Source organism: Sabethes cyaneus, chromosome 2, assembly GCF_943734655.1.
Source record: "Sabethes cyaneus chromosome 2, idSabCyanKW18_F2, whole genome shotgun sequence".
In the NCBI taxonomy this organism is placed as follows: domain Eukaryota; kingdom Metazoa; phylum Arthropoda; class Insecta; order Diptera; family Culicidae; genus Sabethes; species Sabethes cyaneus.
In genome coordinates this window covers 115,929,665-115,945,630 of record NC_071354.1, presented here as the reverse complement: position 1 = coordinate 115,945,630, position 15,966 = coordinate 115,929,665, and the positions used below count along the sequence as shown (strand labels likewise).

General features: G+C 43.0%; 2 protein-coding genes across 2 annotated transcripts in view; one reads left to right on the top strand and one right to left on the bottom strand.

Moving 5' to 3' along the window:
* Nucleotides 1–15,966, top strand: part of LOC128733514 (unconventional myosin-XVIIIa) — a 657,582-nt gene that overhangs the window by 268,255 nt on the left and 373,361 nt on the right. The gene's annotated exons all lie outside the window — the stretch shown is intronic.
* On the bottom strand, nt 9,726–11,267 carry LOC128733515 (V-type proton ATPase subunit C-like). The gene is given in 1 exon segment (XM_053827160.1): nt 9,726–11,267. A coding segment is annotated over 1 exon segment (1,152 nt). The 5' UTR covers nt 11,039–11,267; the 3' UTR covers nt 9,726–9,886.

Genomic DNA, 15,966 nt, shown 5'->3' with positions numbered 1-15,966 from the left:
CCACGTTACATTGCTCCTTGAGAGCTCGTGTCAGTTCGACCGCTTCAGTGATCTCGTCCAGGTTTTTAAGCTGGAGAGTCAGCTCAGGCGTCAGTGCGCGGATCTGTATGCCATCACCAAGGACCTTTTCTGCCAGCACTTTGTAGGCAGAACCCTTCTCAGTGGCATCCTTTTTGAGCTCAAGGATCATGTCGCCGGTGCGGGAGCGGCGGATACTCCGCACATCCGCGCCAAGACCCTTCAGCTGCTCGTCCCCTCTCATGGCCTTCAAAACTTCTGCATAGCTCAGCCCCTCAGTTTTGAGGATAAGGGCATCGCCTTTGCTCCTCTTTTTTCTGGCCACTTTCGGTGGAGTTCGATCCTCCTCTTTCTTCCTGGCCTGCTTCTTTTTCACTGTTTCCCACCGATTGTCGGGAGCTAACTGCGTCTTATTACCCTCGGAGGGTTTCACAGTTTGCTTACGATCCTCAGCGATCAAGCGCTTCTTCGGGCCCGTGGGGGTTTGTTCCCCTGGGGACTGCCTTGCACGTTTAGTCGATATCTTGTCACTGGACTGCTCCGTAGTCACAAGGGCTACGGTGTGGTCAGTCGTTGACAGGCAGGCATCCGTTTGTACAGACCTCGATACAAACGCCTTTTCTATCAGTTTTACCCGCGCTTCGAGTTCGCCGTGTTCCTTCGTCGCAGCACGGATGGTGCCCCGAAGCATGAGCAGGCTTTGTTTCAGGTCCTTCGCTAGGGTGCTGCGGCCTGCCACAAACTCGATAATGGCATCGAGCTGATGAGACGCCGCTACCACTCTCGGTAGCATGTCTCTCTTTCCTTCCACTGCTTTTATTAGCGACGGGCCATTCATCGCTGCGTCCGGCGTAGATGCAGTTGGAGCGACAGGTATGCCGCTTCCCTTTCCGCTTACGCTGGCGCTTCTGCTCGTATCCATCGGCGGAGATCGCTGGATACCACCTCTTGCGAACGGATTATCTAATCCGTCCGCGCTCACTGAAGTAAAGTTTTTTTGATTTTGATTATTCATATAGAATCCCACGAGTTGAGGGGAAAGAAGAGTCCGCCGCATCAGAGCCCCTCATGATGCGGTAAGGGCTGATTACTGTGTAGGGCGCTCTGGTACTCCACAGGCTCCGTTTGAGGCTGGGTATTTATAGAACCCCCCCACCATGCATCCCTCGGCACGGGTCGCATGACACCTTGGATTAGGGGTTTATCCATTCTTGTTTTTACTTTTAGCCTTGGATAACAGCTATTCAACCATCCTCCTTTAGGGGCTTTGGACCCTCTGCTCAGGTTCTCAGTATTTTCAGGTTCATCGAACATGCTTCTACCGAGATCCGTCATTTGCAGGCGGAGTTAGGAGGACATGTAGGTATCAATAAACTGCATATGTTTTTGTTCTTTAGTTAAGTGTACACAAAATTTAGCAATTAAGTTGATTTCAAACTTGTCAATATTTACTAAATTGTTCAATTAACAACTACCGTAGAGATGGTTTAGTTGCAATGAAACCTAATTTTACTGGAAGTGCATGAACTTTGGCACAATCTCACCCCTTGTAGGGGGTGACATTGTGCCAAAAACATAAAGTTAAGCTAAAAACCTGAACAGTGAACATTAGCATGTTTATAAACAATATACATTAATATCAGTCTAAAGTAGTTCATATGGGGTCGTCCATGGACTAAGTGGACTATAAGGGGCAGGGGGTCGGCCAAAAACAACACATCATACAAAAAGTATGAACGAAAATAAGTCAAAACCGGGGAGGTCTGAAATAACTAAAAATGAGTTCGTAGTCAATGGACAGCCTTTATATAGCCAGTAGCGTTTCTAGGGTTAACAAGGGAGAGATATATGAAAGGGTGCATCCTAAGGGGGCATACCTATTTGATTATTTAACAAATGTAACCATTACTTCGTTCGAGAACCCGCTACCGCTGAACATGTGGCCTATCCCACCCCCCTCCCCTCTCCTTAAAACTGGCAGTTTATACACGGTATAACATATTCGTCTTATATTAGAGTGTTTATTCAAAGCATCTGAAATTTCCAGAGAAAAAGTAAAAATTAGTTTAAATTATTTAGCAGACCTTGCAGATGCTGTTGGCTCCAAAATGGATGATGCAATCGAATCTGTCAAAATATTGTGCTCAATAGTAAAGAATGTGAGTGTACTCGTGTATACTGACGTATTTTTGTTGTGTATGTGAAATCCTCAAATTGGATCGATCATTATAGCTTGGCACAATCTCACCCCCGTGAAGCTCGAAAAGTACAGTTTCGAAAAATATTATTTTCGTAATCAAAACTTATCCAACGCATAATAACCTTTCAATACATTGTAAATCATTAGTTTATATACCTTCAAAATAGCAAGTTGATACGATTTCTTGTTTGGGTTGGATTATGTGGGACATTTTTAACAAGCGTTATTTCCGCGATCGCGAACTTTGAAACTCTGTTTAGGCTAAATAGTTTGCTAATATTATCTGTGCTCCATTCTAAGTTATGAATAAATATGTTGTGTTCATCATCATTTTGAATTTAGGTCATCAGTTTCTATAGATATAATAAATTTTCACAAATAAACATTTTTGGTTTTTGGCACAATCTCACCCCCGGGGCACAATCTTACCCCGGATGGCGGTAGCTTAGAACGTAATCACAGATGTCTTTTCGGATTTAAATTGATTTTTCTCGGTGAAACCATTAAATTCTAACTTATCGTTAACGTTTCAGCTTACTCTATTCAATCATCCTCAAAACTAATTTATTTAAAATGAAAGTACAATTATTTATTTTATTTATTTTTTCTAGTCTTCGATGGTATCGCACAGACAGTTCCTAATTCTAATACATTCTTATTCTAATTTTAAAAGTCATTCTACTAATATTAAAATCATACGAGTCAGACACTACATTGAATTCACGACAACATACGTCAATAGGATTGTTCTGGCCAAATAGAGTGCGATGCATTGGAAGCCGAAAAAAGTCAGATCGACGGGAAAGCCTGGGTGGTACCTTGATTTGAAGCCGCTCCAGCAGCTCCGGGCAGTCAATATTGTTTCCAAGAAGATCAAAGACAAATAAACGTTGCAGAAATCACATTGCTTTTCTGTATATTAACTTCCATGCCATTCAATGTACACCAATTCAACAGCGAATCAATATCGGATTATACAGCGCAGCAATCAACTGACGATGCTACTACCCGGTAAAATTTTAGGTTGTCAGCGAACATCAACTTTGGAGATTTTATAGTGGAGCACAGATCGTTCACAAAAAGATTGAACAGCAGTGGGCCAAGGTGGTTTTCTTGGGGCAAACCTGATTTTATCTCAAAATGGAGGGAGCTAGTTCCATTAACTCGCACAAAGGCATCGCGGTCGGTAAGATACGACCGTATCCACCGTGTCAGCCATTCAGGAAATCCCAGCCTTACCAGCTTCGTGACCATCAAAGAATGCGGCACCCTATCGAACGCTTTAGCAAGATCCACATAGACGGCATCGATCTGCTGACGCTTCTCAAGTGCATTCGTCAGCGTAGAAACATATGACATCAAGTTAGTAATCGTTGAGCGCTTTTTCACAAACCCATGCTGATATTCCGAGATCGTATGATGAACCTTTGGGTAAAGCGAATCGTGGATAAGGCTTTCGAAGACCTTCGGCAAGCAACTTAGAATCGAAATACCACGATAGATCTTGACGTCATGTGTACTCCCTGCTTTATGGACAGGTGTAATAGCGGCAGTCTTCCAAACACTCGAGAAAATTCCTTCCGACATTGATAAATTAAAAATAATCGTTGCCGGAGTAGCGAGTGTTGCAGCACAGTTTTTGAAGAGAAGCGGTGGCAGTCTGTCCGGCCCAGCGCCTTTCGATACATCAATTGATTGCAACTTGAACATCACATCACTCCGAGAAAAGTTGAATAACGGCATATTGAAATTGTACAACGGTAAACTACTCAGATACGCTTCAGACGAAGGTGGTCGGTTATTACTTTGCACACTTCGAAAGAAGGATGAGAATAGGTTTGCCGACTCCAGTGGTGACTCCGCCGAGCTATCGTTGTAGTGCACACGTTGAAGGATTCCACCTTGCTGCTTCGGATTCTTTACATACGTCCAGAACGATGCGGGGTCATGCTTGATGTTGTCTTCCATGCGACGAATGTAACAGCTAAAACAATGCGCATGCAAAGAGTTATATTCGCTCTCTATGTCACGCAGCAAAGCTTTGTGTCTTTCATCTTTCCATCGAAAAAACTTTTTCCTTGCTTTACGGAGTCGATTTCGCAGACGCTGAAGCTGATTATTCCACCACGGTTTTTTATAACCTCGCGCACAAAATTTTTGCTTCACTGGCACAACATCCCTTAATATACCATATATGCGCTCATATATGGTACAATCTTGGCATAAAATTCAAATTACAAAATTCACTTACAAACATTCAAATTCAAACCATTTGTTACCGTTGCCGGTTCACTGTTTCAGCGTCTAAGTGACTTGATTTGGTTTACCAATCCGTTGTTGGAGAAGCTAGCCGCATCTCACTGTAGATTCACCGCTCTCTGCACTCTTAGTCAGTTAGTCAGTCTGTCTGCTTCGTTGTTGAACAGATGTCCGAGTTCCATCGTGTGCTGCGTTAAGCCAGTTACGGAGCTGCTGGTGCGGATGTAATTCTTATGTTGTGATTAGGGTTGGTATACCGGGAGTACCGGAACTGGGAATACCGGTACTACCGGCTGATTTTCCAGTACCGAAATACCGGTACTGGCACAAGAGAAAACCGGTACTTTCGGTACTGATCATTTATGCATGTTTTTTAACATTCGGCCTTAAAATCGAAGATAACAATTTTAAAATAATTTATAAAACTACGCGCTATATTTTGATAAAGCTAGCGGATGAGTTACTACAACAATTTAACATCAGTAACGAGATTGAGGAAATTGTTGAGCGCTAGTTATTGGAATGAATATGACTAGCTGATCATGAAGGAAAAATTGGTACGGACTTCCGACGCCTATAGCAGTTCAAGCTTTAAGGAGCTCGATTAGACCTGTACACCAAAATACTCTGCGGAATGAATTCGCTTCGATGTAACTCAAGGATTGAAGAGCAAGTATGCTTTTCGGTACCCTGATTACAGCCTGTCCTTCAGCGATACATTCTGAGAAAGCATTTTCAGCGTCTGGCAGATTCGTTTTCGCATGGTGAACAGTACATTGAATATTCTGTGCATCATTCAGTTGAAATTTGCAAGCTTCTCCTCTAGCACCATACAACCGGGGGCGTGTTGTATCAAAAACTTGTCTCCACTGTACTTGGTCCTAGGCTACTTGTCACCAATTCATTGAGCTTCTCGAAGTCGGCTTCAACCTGGTCGTTGGGCCCCTCTATTCATGGTATCGGTGGGGTTTTTGAAAAGAACAGATTTCGGTGCACAGTCATCCGTCATCCTTGCAACATTGCCGACCCATCGTAGCCTCCCGACTTTCGCCAGGTGTCGTTCGGAATCATTTTTACAAGGGCCCTATTCTCATAGATCTTAGATGAGAATACAATTAGCGATTTTGAAAGTACCTGGGTGACTCCTGTTAGCTAAGTGACAGTACAAATGAAATGGTAACTGCAAGGTGAGGTGAAGTGACTTAAGAATTGGACCACAAATAAAAGTATTAGTAGATTTTTCAAAGAACAAGGATTTTCTTTTTAAAGCTTTGGGTACCGGTACCAGTACCGGTATTACCGGTACTAATCCTTCCAGTACCGAAATACCGGTTCTCAAAAATCCTGTCGGTACTCCCAACCCTAGTTGTGATATGCGTTTTTCTAAAATTTGCGATGTTTGTCCATTTTTCGAGTACGAAGGACAAATTTTCTCCCAAATTAACGGGGTATAGGGTCCCCCAATAGGGTCCACTTTATCGCCGGTAGTTGCTGATATCGTGATGGAAAAACTGGAAAAAACAGCCATGGAAACACTAAACCAGTACGGAATATCGTTGAAAGTTTATCGACGATATGTAGATGATTGCTTCCTAGTAGGAAAACAAAGCGAAATAGAAACTGTACTGCAAACGTTCAATGGTGTTTGCAATAGCTTACAGTTTACTATCGAAAAAGAGACGAACGCATCACTCCGGTTCTTAAGGTACCAGTACACTGTTTCCTTTATCGTCAAATTTTCTTCCTGTCAGAATTTGGGCAAATTTTGGTATTTGACAGACATAATAATCTATAATCGTTCGATTAATCAGTATGATCAATATATATAGAATGCCAGTGTCGCTGGTGTTTCATGGATATTTTGGTGGCAAACATGTTGCTGGTTCGTGTCTTGGATACGGGAACTACATTGTCAAATTGCCCAATAGAAAATTTTCCTGCCGACGAAATACCCCAAAACGACCAAATCGGGTGATTTATCCTACGTGATTTACGGAAAAGCAGAAGGATTTTTTATTGGGTTGCCTTTTTAGTTTGACAATCAGATTCCCGTTTCGAATCGATCACTCACACATATGCGCATACAGTGTAAATACGTAATTTTCAAATGTGTGATGTTTACCACGAGCACTGCAGCGACACTGGCATTCTATATATATATTGATTCTACTGATTAATCCAATTATTAAACGAAATATTCGAATATTTATAATCGAATACTACTGCACCAATGTCAGCCGTGTCGCTTTTGTCCAATACCAATATCAGCCGAATTGGGTATTTTAGCAAAATATAAATTTTCGCATATTATGATAAGATATGATGTCACTAGAAATACTCAAAGGTGAGAGATACGCGGAAGCAGCCATCTTGGCAGCCAATCGAGCAGCGAGAATTGTCAAAAGGGAGCCAATCGAACACGCATACTGTTTGCATAAATGTTTGATTAACAACTATTGAAATAGTTATGAAATCTATTTAAGCTATTGTCACGCACCTTGAACTCGGACACAGTGTGTATAAAGCTTTGCAATGCATTTTACACTGATTAAAATAAAAGATATATTGCTCTATTGTGCAGAATTGATGTAAACAAAACAGAAGCGGATCATGTTGAAAACAATCAAGTCACACTGCTACAGCATTTTGCTCCGCAGCAAGTGCTGGCAGTTTTTGTACACTGATGCCAAATCGTTGGCTTTAGTTTCCGCGTATCTCTTACTGTGAGTATTTCTAGATGTCACTGTATCGTCACATGAAGACTTTTTCAAATTTGACGAGTAAAAGTAATAAAAAAAGGCATTTTTTTTAATTGTTTTTTTTTGGGATTAGACGATAACTTATAAGTAAACCACTTTTGTTCTTAACTCGCCTTAGACAACATAGTTAATACATAAACTATGGTCATCGGACGATACAGGTTTCTAGAGTGACTATATATAGAGTGGCGACATGTCTCCCAAATGTATGCAATGCGAAGCATTGTTAGTAGTTATCAAAACCATATTATCTTCAATCTGCGTTATGTTTCGGTAAAGAATATTCTCAATTTGCACCTTTTCTATTTTGCGCTGGTGTATTGCAGCCTCCGTTTGATCGAAACTTTTCCAAACGTTTGTTTTTTGTTTCATCAGCGGATACCCTTTGTTTTTCTTCGGCCAACATCTGTAGAGCGCACAGTTTTCTGCAGATCTTTCATTTCTAGTATCTATGATGTAGTGCCTAAAGCTGTATATAATTAGCTATACATTTTTGCCTCATGCATGAATCGCACTTTTACCCCGTCCGTGAATCGAACTTTTACCCCGCTAGGCGCTTGACGGAGTTAGAATAAATTACGGAAAAGCGAAATATATTTTGTAAATTATTTTCGCCGTATTTTCTACGCTACAAATTTTCAACAAGTAATATCCTCCTGTTGATTTCGTATTTGCCGTATAACGAAATATTACATCAAAACCACTTTAAAATAACATTAGGACATAACTCAGCAACTATGCTTCGTAAGCAACCAAAGTTTACGTTAGATTCAAGCTATCAAAGTAGTCACCCATCCATGCCAATGTAGAAAATTTACTCGGAATCTGCACCGATAAATCTTTGAACCGCACTTTTACCCCTCCTTACTCTATAGTCACTCTACAGGTTTCATATGAGAGCTGTTCAAAGCTCGGTCAAAATGAAGAGCTCTATCAGAAAGATAGAAGAGAGGGAGACAACTTCTAACATCGTTTCAATCAATCGGCAAATCATTCTATTTTTGCTTTTTATGATTTTTTTCATCAAATATTGCCCGTTTCTTTGGTAACAAAACGCGCTGCTCATTTTTTGATAGCTTGAAATCGTCGCAGAAAGAATCTGCTTGGCTATATGTAAGTTATAAGTATATATTATGCTTCTCTAGCACGTAAGCTATTGATTTACTTGACAAAATAAACGATACTTGCCCCCTCGACGAATCTGGCGACGGTTTCGCCCGCGACGGTTATAATTCATCGCGTACGAAATATAGTTATTATATATAGTTCGGCGGATAGAAAACCAGGCGAATTGGCAGCTCTGTTTTTTGAAATTAAATTTGAAATTAAGGAAAATGTGCAGGTTTTTACGAAAAATAATCGTTAGTGGGTGTTGAAAATGCCTAGTTCTATGAAAATAAAGTGTGTTTATTAACATTATTCCCACAATTCGAATTTTGAAAACCGTTTGGCTCCGCTTTTGACGTTTATTTGGCTCCCAATTTTTGTATCCGCCGAACTATACATATAGTAACTATAGTACGAAAGGGTGGGAAATTGATAATAAACCTTTGCACGGTGCCTAACCACAGAGAACAGACATCCACGAAAAAGGTCCCCACTTGGATAAAACTTATGTCAAATTAGTTGGGAAACTATAGTGATGGTGTCGCTAAAGGCGCATGAAATTCTACACTAAACTCACAACAGCTAGCTTCTGGCGCTAGCATAACGCATATAGTCCATATATACTAGCGCCAGAGGAGCCAAAGGTTGTCAGTGTGCAAATCAAAAGAATCATTTAGTTGGGAAACTATAGTGGTGGTGACGCTAGCATATTTGGTGATTTTAATTTGAAATTTTATCCAAGAATTCCCAAAAAATTTGTTCCTGAATGGATATCTGTTCTCTGTGGCCTAACCTCAACTGTGGTTTGACGTTTTTGTGTGTTTTGTTTTGATTCCCTTTGTAACCTAATTTTATTGCTAGTGGGTTTATTACTTGTAATTCGTACCACTTGTTTGCGAAAACCGGAAATGCCCGACTTTTCAGAAGCAGAAAAATGATATCAGTTCTGTACAACATATATTTTTGTCATTTTTGCAGTTTTTTGCTTCTGGGTCTTGTGAATAAGTAATCAAAACAAACCCCACACCACTGTCAAACCTGGGACGAAAAAAACGCACTGACATCTGCGTGCAATGAAAAAAACGTGCCGTAACAAACCAAAAATTTAGACGAACATTGCTTGTTGGGCGGTTCCTAAAAACTTTTCTTTCGGTTCGTATTTCTACACATCAAATAAGCCAAATAATAATAGGCTTTCATCTTAAAAAATATGGATGCCTTACTGACGCTATACTACTTAAATTACACAATCAATAGCAGATAAAATAATCAACAGTTAAACATAATGACGGAAAGTAGTCAACAGTTTGATGGGGGGGAGGGGGGGTAAGGGTAGGAAATTTGGGATTTTGATTTTAGCGTAATATTATCCACCAGGGTTTTTTGTTTTTTAATAATACCAGCGGGTTGTTGCGTATACGCACCACTGAGCTCTCTCCGACCAAGCGCAGAACCAAGAACAGAAATAATTGGGTTTGTCGTTTGTGTTTGTGTTATCCGGGATGATACTCTCACGTAACATAGCGAGCAGTATTGTTGCAGCTTAAATTTTATTCTCGACCATGTCAATGTGCAGTTTGTAGTAAACGTACGGATAGTACTCCGATTGTCCAAAGCCAAGCCTTGGAATGTCGACGTTGTCAGCGTTTGCTCCCGAAGAGGCCGCCGATCCGTCCAGATGGCCGTAAAGTTGGTTTAGCACGTTTCGTAAACGTTTGGTGTTCTTCTTGTTAGGATGGATCAGTATAGCCTGAAAATTGACTGGCAGTCCGTATTTTAGAACGGACTCTACGAACACACGCAGCGCTTTCACGTGTATTTAAGCGCAGAAGCACTCGCTAAAGTTAACCTTCAGCCATCTGACCAGTGGACCAAATTGTTTCTTCTTGTCCGTCACGAGCTTGCTGATTTCATTCTTGCCGGCGGCCAACTCCGCCTCGTTATAGGTGAAATCACGAACAACAAACTTACGCTCACGGGCGTGCAGCTTAAACTCATCCACCACCTTCTTGAACAGCGTAACCGTACACAGCGCGTAGTCATTGTCGGAGACAATCGTCTGCGACGAACGGGGCACGATCATGTCCGTTATTTTCTCGTAGTTGGCATTCCAATCGTTGATCATGAGCTTGGGCACAATAACCAGTAAAGTAGTCAAGTATTCGGAGTCCAGAATAAAATGCTCTCGCTTCACCAGATCGGCCAAATTGCGCGTTAGTAAACTTCCCGTTTGCTTCTTTTCCAAATTCTGTAGATTGCCCTTCAGATTGTTGTACGCGGCGGACTTCGTCTTCAGATCCGCATCAATCTGTCCCACCTGCTTCGAGATGATGTCCGCAATGTTACGCAGCGACTGCTTGGTCGGGTACTTGGCCAGATCCCACTGGAACCGGGTGATGTAGGTGGTCAAGTCGTTATTGTTCGCCTGTAGATTTTCGTACAGCTTGTCGCGCTGATCCTCGAGAACGTCCCCCAGGTAGGTGGCAATCTTGCGCGTTGACTGCTCAACATAGGCGTCCAGCTTTCCCAGATCGTCCGACAAACGTTGAATCGTTGAATAAATAATAATAATAATAATATGGAACTTGTAGTTTTCGCAGAGATTGTTCTGCTTGCTTGTCAGATTATTCATCGTCTCAAACGTTTGCTGACAGGTCTTATCACCCGGTGCCGATATTAGCCAGTACTCCGACATCTTCGGTTCGGTTTGTTTTGTGCAGTCAACGGGATTCAATTAAAATTGAATGGTGGTTTCTAAGCTTGGTTCTCGCTGGCAGCGGGAAAAACAAAACGACAAAAGCTTCTTCCGATTCCCGGTAACACGGCCGAATATCTCAGTCACTTACGACACTCCCGGAATCTGTACCAAAACGGAAAAAGAGGACAAAAATCTTCAACTTCTCCTCAGCGAGCAAGATCTATTCCACCATCGCTTTATATTGACTAGGTTGAAATAAAAAAAGAACTGTCAGATTTAGAAACCGACGGCCCATCAAATGAGGTAAAAAAAGTCACTTTTTTGGGGAAATGAAAATACCCAATTGACCATTTTACGAACTAAAGCAACATTGCTGATATTGATTTTGCTTCAGAGCTCTCATAAATACAAATATTTGTGCATGCATAAATACCGTTTTCTCCAGAGTATTTAATTTTCTCGATCTAATCTTTTAAATAACATAAATAGTTTTCGGGGACACTCTCAAGCCCTTTCGAATCGCGCAGAGGGTTACGGCAAGGAGATGGACTGTCCTGTATGTTATTCAATACCGCTATTGAAGGTGTGATCCGGCGAGCGGGCATCGAAATGAGAGGAACGATCTTCAGCAAGAGTAGCCAACTCCTAGCCTTTGCAGACGACCTCGACATCATTACTAGAAACCATGGGACGGCGGAGGTAATCTACGCCAGACTATAAACGGAGGCTAGAAGGATAGGGTTACAAATTAATGCGTCGAAAACCAAATATATGGTAGGAAGAGGCTCCCGAGATAGTAACGTTTGCCTCCCACGGACAGTGACTATTGACGGCGATGAACTGGAAGTGGTTGATGAGTTCGTATACATGGGATCTCTGGTCACCGCCGACAATAATACGAGTAAGGAGATCCAACGACGCATTCAAGCTGGAAATCGAGCCTACTTTTCCCTTCGCAAGACGTTTCGATCAAGGAGCATACGCCGCCGCACAAAGCTGACGATGTACAAAACGCTAATCAGACCGGTAGTCCTCTACGGACTTGAGACAGTAACTTTACTTACGGAAGACATACGTGCGCTGGCCGTTTTCGAACGAAAGGTGTTGCGGACTATTTTTGGCGGAGTACAGAAAGCGGAGAGTGGCGGAGACGTTTGAATCACGAGCTACAGGCACTGCTTGGAGAGATTCCCATCGTTCGCCCAACTTTCGCCAGGTAGTTGGGAGACTACGGTGGGCCGGCCACGTCGCAAGGATGCCGGACGACTGTGTAGTGAAATCCGTTCTTTTCAAGAACCCCACCGGCACCAGGAATAGAGGGGCGCAATGTGCTAGATGGCTCGACCAGGTTGAAGCCGACTTGCGTGTGTCGAGACGCGCAGCGAATTGGCGACGAGTAGCCCAGGACCGAGTACAATGGAGAGGAATTCTTGATACGGCAAGAGCCACCCCGGCTCTCGGCTGCATAAGTAAGTAAGTCTATGGAGTACTTTAAAATACAACAACATTAGTAGAGCCAGATCACAGCAACTGAAATAATTGATGGGTCCCAAATTTATGTATGCACAAATATCTGTATTTGTGGCAGCTCTATTTTGCTTTCCCGTGGGGCATCGGCGGATTGTCAAAGTACCAGCTCAGCACAGGGAAAGAGCAATATCAATATCAGCAAGTTAGCATGTCGCTTTGTCACGTAAAATGCTCTTTAAATAAGGCATTGCTTGGTATATAATAAGTTCGGCACCAACATTTCAAAAGGTCGTAAGCAGATGCCAGATATATCCAACAAACATTTCTGTTGAATAACAGTTAATCAAGCGCTTATTACCCGGTAATCTATACCCCTACTGTTCAAGAAAAATTAATGTTGGGTGCATGCATAAATTTGGGACAGCATTATTTTTCCGCAGTATTTCATTTTTGCAGTTTAATTTTTACTGTAATGCACATAGTTTATGAAGTACTAGTACGTATTATTGAGACTGCTGACATTCACCGTACACACACTGTTGCGCATGGGAACCCTAGCTCCCATAAACCAACTTTGGCCGATAAGGTCGACGCGCCGCGACGTGCTGCTTGACGTGAAGCGTAGACAGACAGTGTGTCAAGCTGACAGAATGTAAAACGGCTTGTCATGACAGGGGAGAAGATAGAACGTAAACAACCTTTATAGTGGCTTGGCAGACGTGCAATTCCTTAACCTACATAAAATTACTTAAAATTACGCTAAAACTAGTGAAAATCTCGTTAAATCTACAATTTATTCAAGTTACCTACTCATATTTGCTATTTCTAAACTAGTAAGTACCAGAATCAATAAAACTAAACTAAAACCTAGGCTAAAATTAAACATGCAATCAATAGTTACAGTTATAACCTACATCTTACGGCTAAATTCATGCGGTTTACACAATAGCGACACTGAAAAATTGTAAGTTACACCTATATTTGTAAATGCTAAATAATGAAACCAAATTATGTTTATAGCTTAAAGCTGCTTGTAACAAATACATACGTTGCTAAGGAAAGTCAGTGGTCGTTTTTCTTTGTTCCGTAACCGCCGGAACAAACCTTTAAGAATTTTTCATTATGGAAAAGCAAGGCCAGGCGGATATGCATACACCCGAACGCAATGAGGCCAACAATTGTGCCAACTGTGACCGTCCCGATGAGGTGGATGACATGGTCCAATGCGACGAGTGTAAGGTTTGGTGGCATATGTCATGCGCTGGAGTGACAAAGTCTGTGGCGGATCGGCATTGGAGTTGCCGTAACTGTATGCCTTTGTATGCCGTCTCGTCCCGCACTACCACTTCCAGCGTTAGAGTAGCTCGCCAGCGCATGAAGCTCCAACAGCTGGAGGAGAAGCAGGCTTTGGAGAAACGCCACCTTGCCGAGAAGCATCAACTGGAAGAGGAGATGAATGATTTGGATGAGGTAGCTAGCAACCGGAGCAGGATTAGCGGTCGGTCGAGCAACAGAAGGGTACAGCAGTGGCAAGATGAATGCGCTGAGCAGACAGAAGGCGCGTCAAATCTCCAATCGGAAGAGCAAGTAGCAGCCTCGCCTGTTCCACAGAACACCTCACGCGTCCCGGAGAGCACTAAGGATGATAAGTTACCGAGTCCAATCGTTCCCGACATCAACAAACAACCGTTAAATTCGACGGTCAAACCGAAACACGTCAGTGGGGATCAGCAGCAGGCAGTCGGCGCGTTCCCTTCGGCGGTTCCGGAGTCTAAACTGATTGAGAGGCAACAGCAGCAGCAAACCGGCGCGTTTTCTACGACAGTTCCAGCAGTTAGAAAGGTATCTGATCCGACAGGTAATGATGATACCCAAAATCCCCCCGTAGTACAGCATGGTAAACAAGCAGTATATCAAAACGAAATTCACAGTTTGCCACCAAATTATAATAACTCCTTCCATCAAATGATGAAGCAATTTGGGCACTTGATGCCATCAGCCACGGTTTCTTCTTTCAATTCATACTCGCATCCTCCCGAAACTGTTCCGCCGCTCGGAACCAATACGACTCTTCCGTATAATATGAACCCGACTTTGCCGGCAGGTAATATCCCCTTGCCACCGGGATTTCCGCCCGTTGAACAATTCACTCCTTCCCCGTCACAGTTAGCTGCACGACAGGTAATGCCTCGCGATTTGCCAATGTTTTCGGGCAATCCCGCAGATTGGCCGATATTCATAAGCAGCTTTATGAACACAACGCTGGCTTGCGGTTACAATTGTGCCGAGAATCTCGCGCGACTTCAACGCTGTCTTAAAGGACCCGCGTACCAGTCTGTTGAAAGTAGGTTACTGCTCCCCGATTCGGTTCCCCAAGTGATTGATACCCTTCGTTTACTATATGGTAGGCCGGAATTGCTAGTCAGTGCTCTATTAGACAAAGTGCGTAGTGTTCCGGTTCCGAAAGCGGAGAAATTGGAGACTATCATTGACTTCGGCATGGCGGTACGCAGTTTATGTGACCATCTTGAAGCGGCTGGACAGCAGGACCACCTTTCGAATCCGACTCTGTTGATGGAACTGGTAGAGAAACTTCCCACACACACCAAAATGCAGTGGGCAGATTATTTACAACAACACCCGGTGGTCAATCTAAAAACTTTCGGGGAATTTATGCTAGGAGTCATCACTGCAATTAGCAGAGTTACTATGTACACTGCGGGGAGCAGCGGTCCCCAAAAGCAGAAGCAAAAGTGAACACCCACATCAATGAGACGGAACAGATGCGCGATCCAGCTCGCGAAAATGAGCGTTGGTGTGCTTGTTGCAAGAAGATGGGACATCGACTCTCGGAGTGTGCCGCTTTCAGATCGTATTCCGTTGACAACCGGTGGAAGTTCGTTCAAAACAATGGGCTCTGCCGTAGTTGTTTGAATGCACACGGTAGGAGAAGTTGCAGAAACGCCACGCAGTGCGTGATTGAAGGGTGTAAATACCGTCACCACCCATTACTCCATTCGAATCGTTCGAGCAGGGACTCGGACCCTGTACAGGATTCCTCGAATGCAGAAAACCACACCCACCGACAGTCCGATCAGTCACTTTTATTTCGTATAATTCCGGTCACTATCTGTGGACCTCAAGCCACCATCGAGACCTTTGCGTTTCTGGACGATGGGTCATCCCTATCACTGATCGAACATGAGCTGGTTGAGCAACTTGGCATTGACGGATGGACGAAGCCTTTGTGTCTGAAGTGGACAGGAAATGTGACCAGAGTGGAGTCGGAGTCGAAGCAAGTTCGGATCACAATTAGAGGTGCGACTAGTCAGAAGAAGTTCACCCTGAATGATGTTCGTACCGTTAAAGAGCTCACCCTACCGGGACAGTGTCTTCGATACGATGAACTAGCCAATCGGTTCCGTCATCTCAAGGGTTTGCCAATCGTTGGCTAC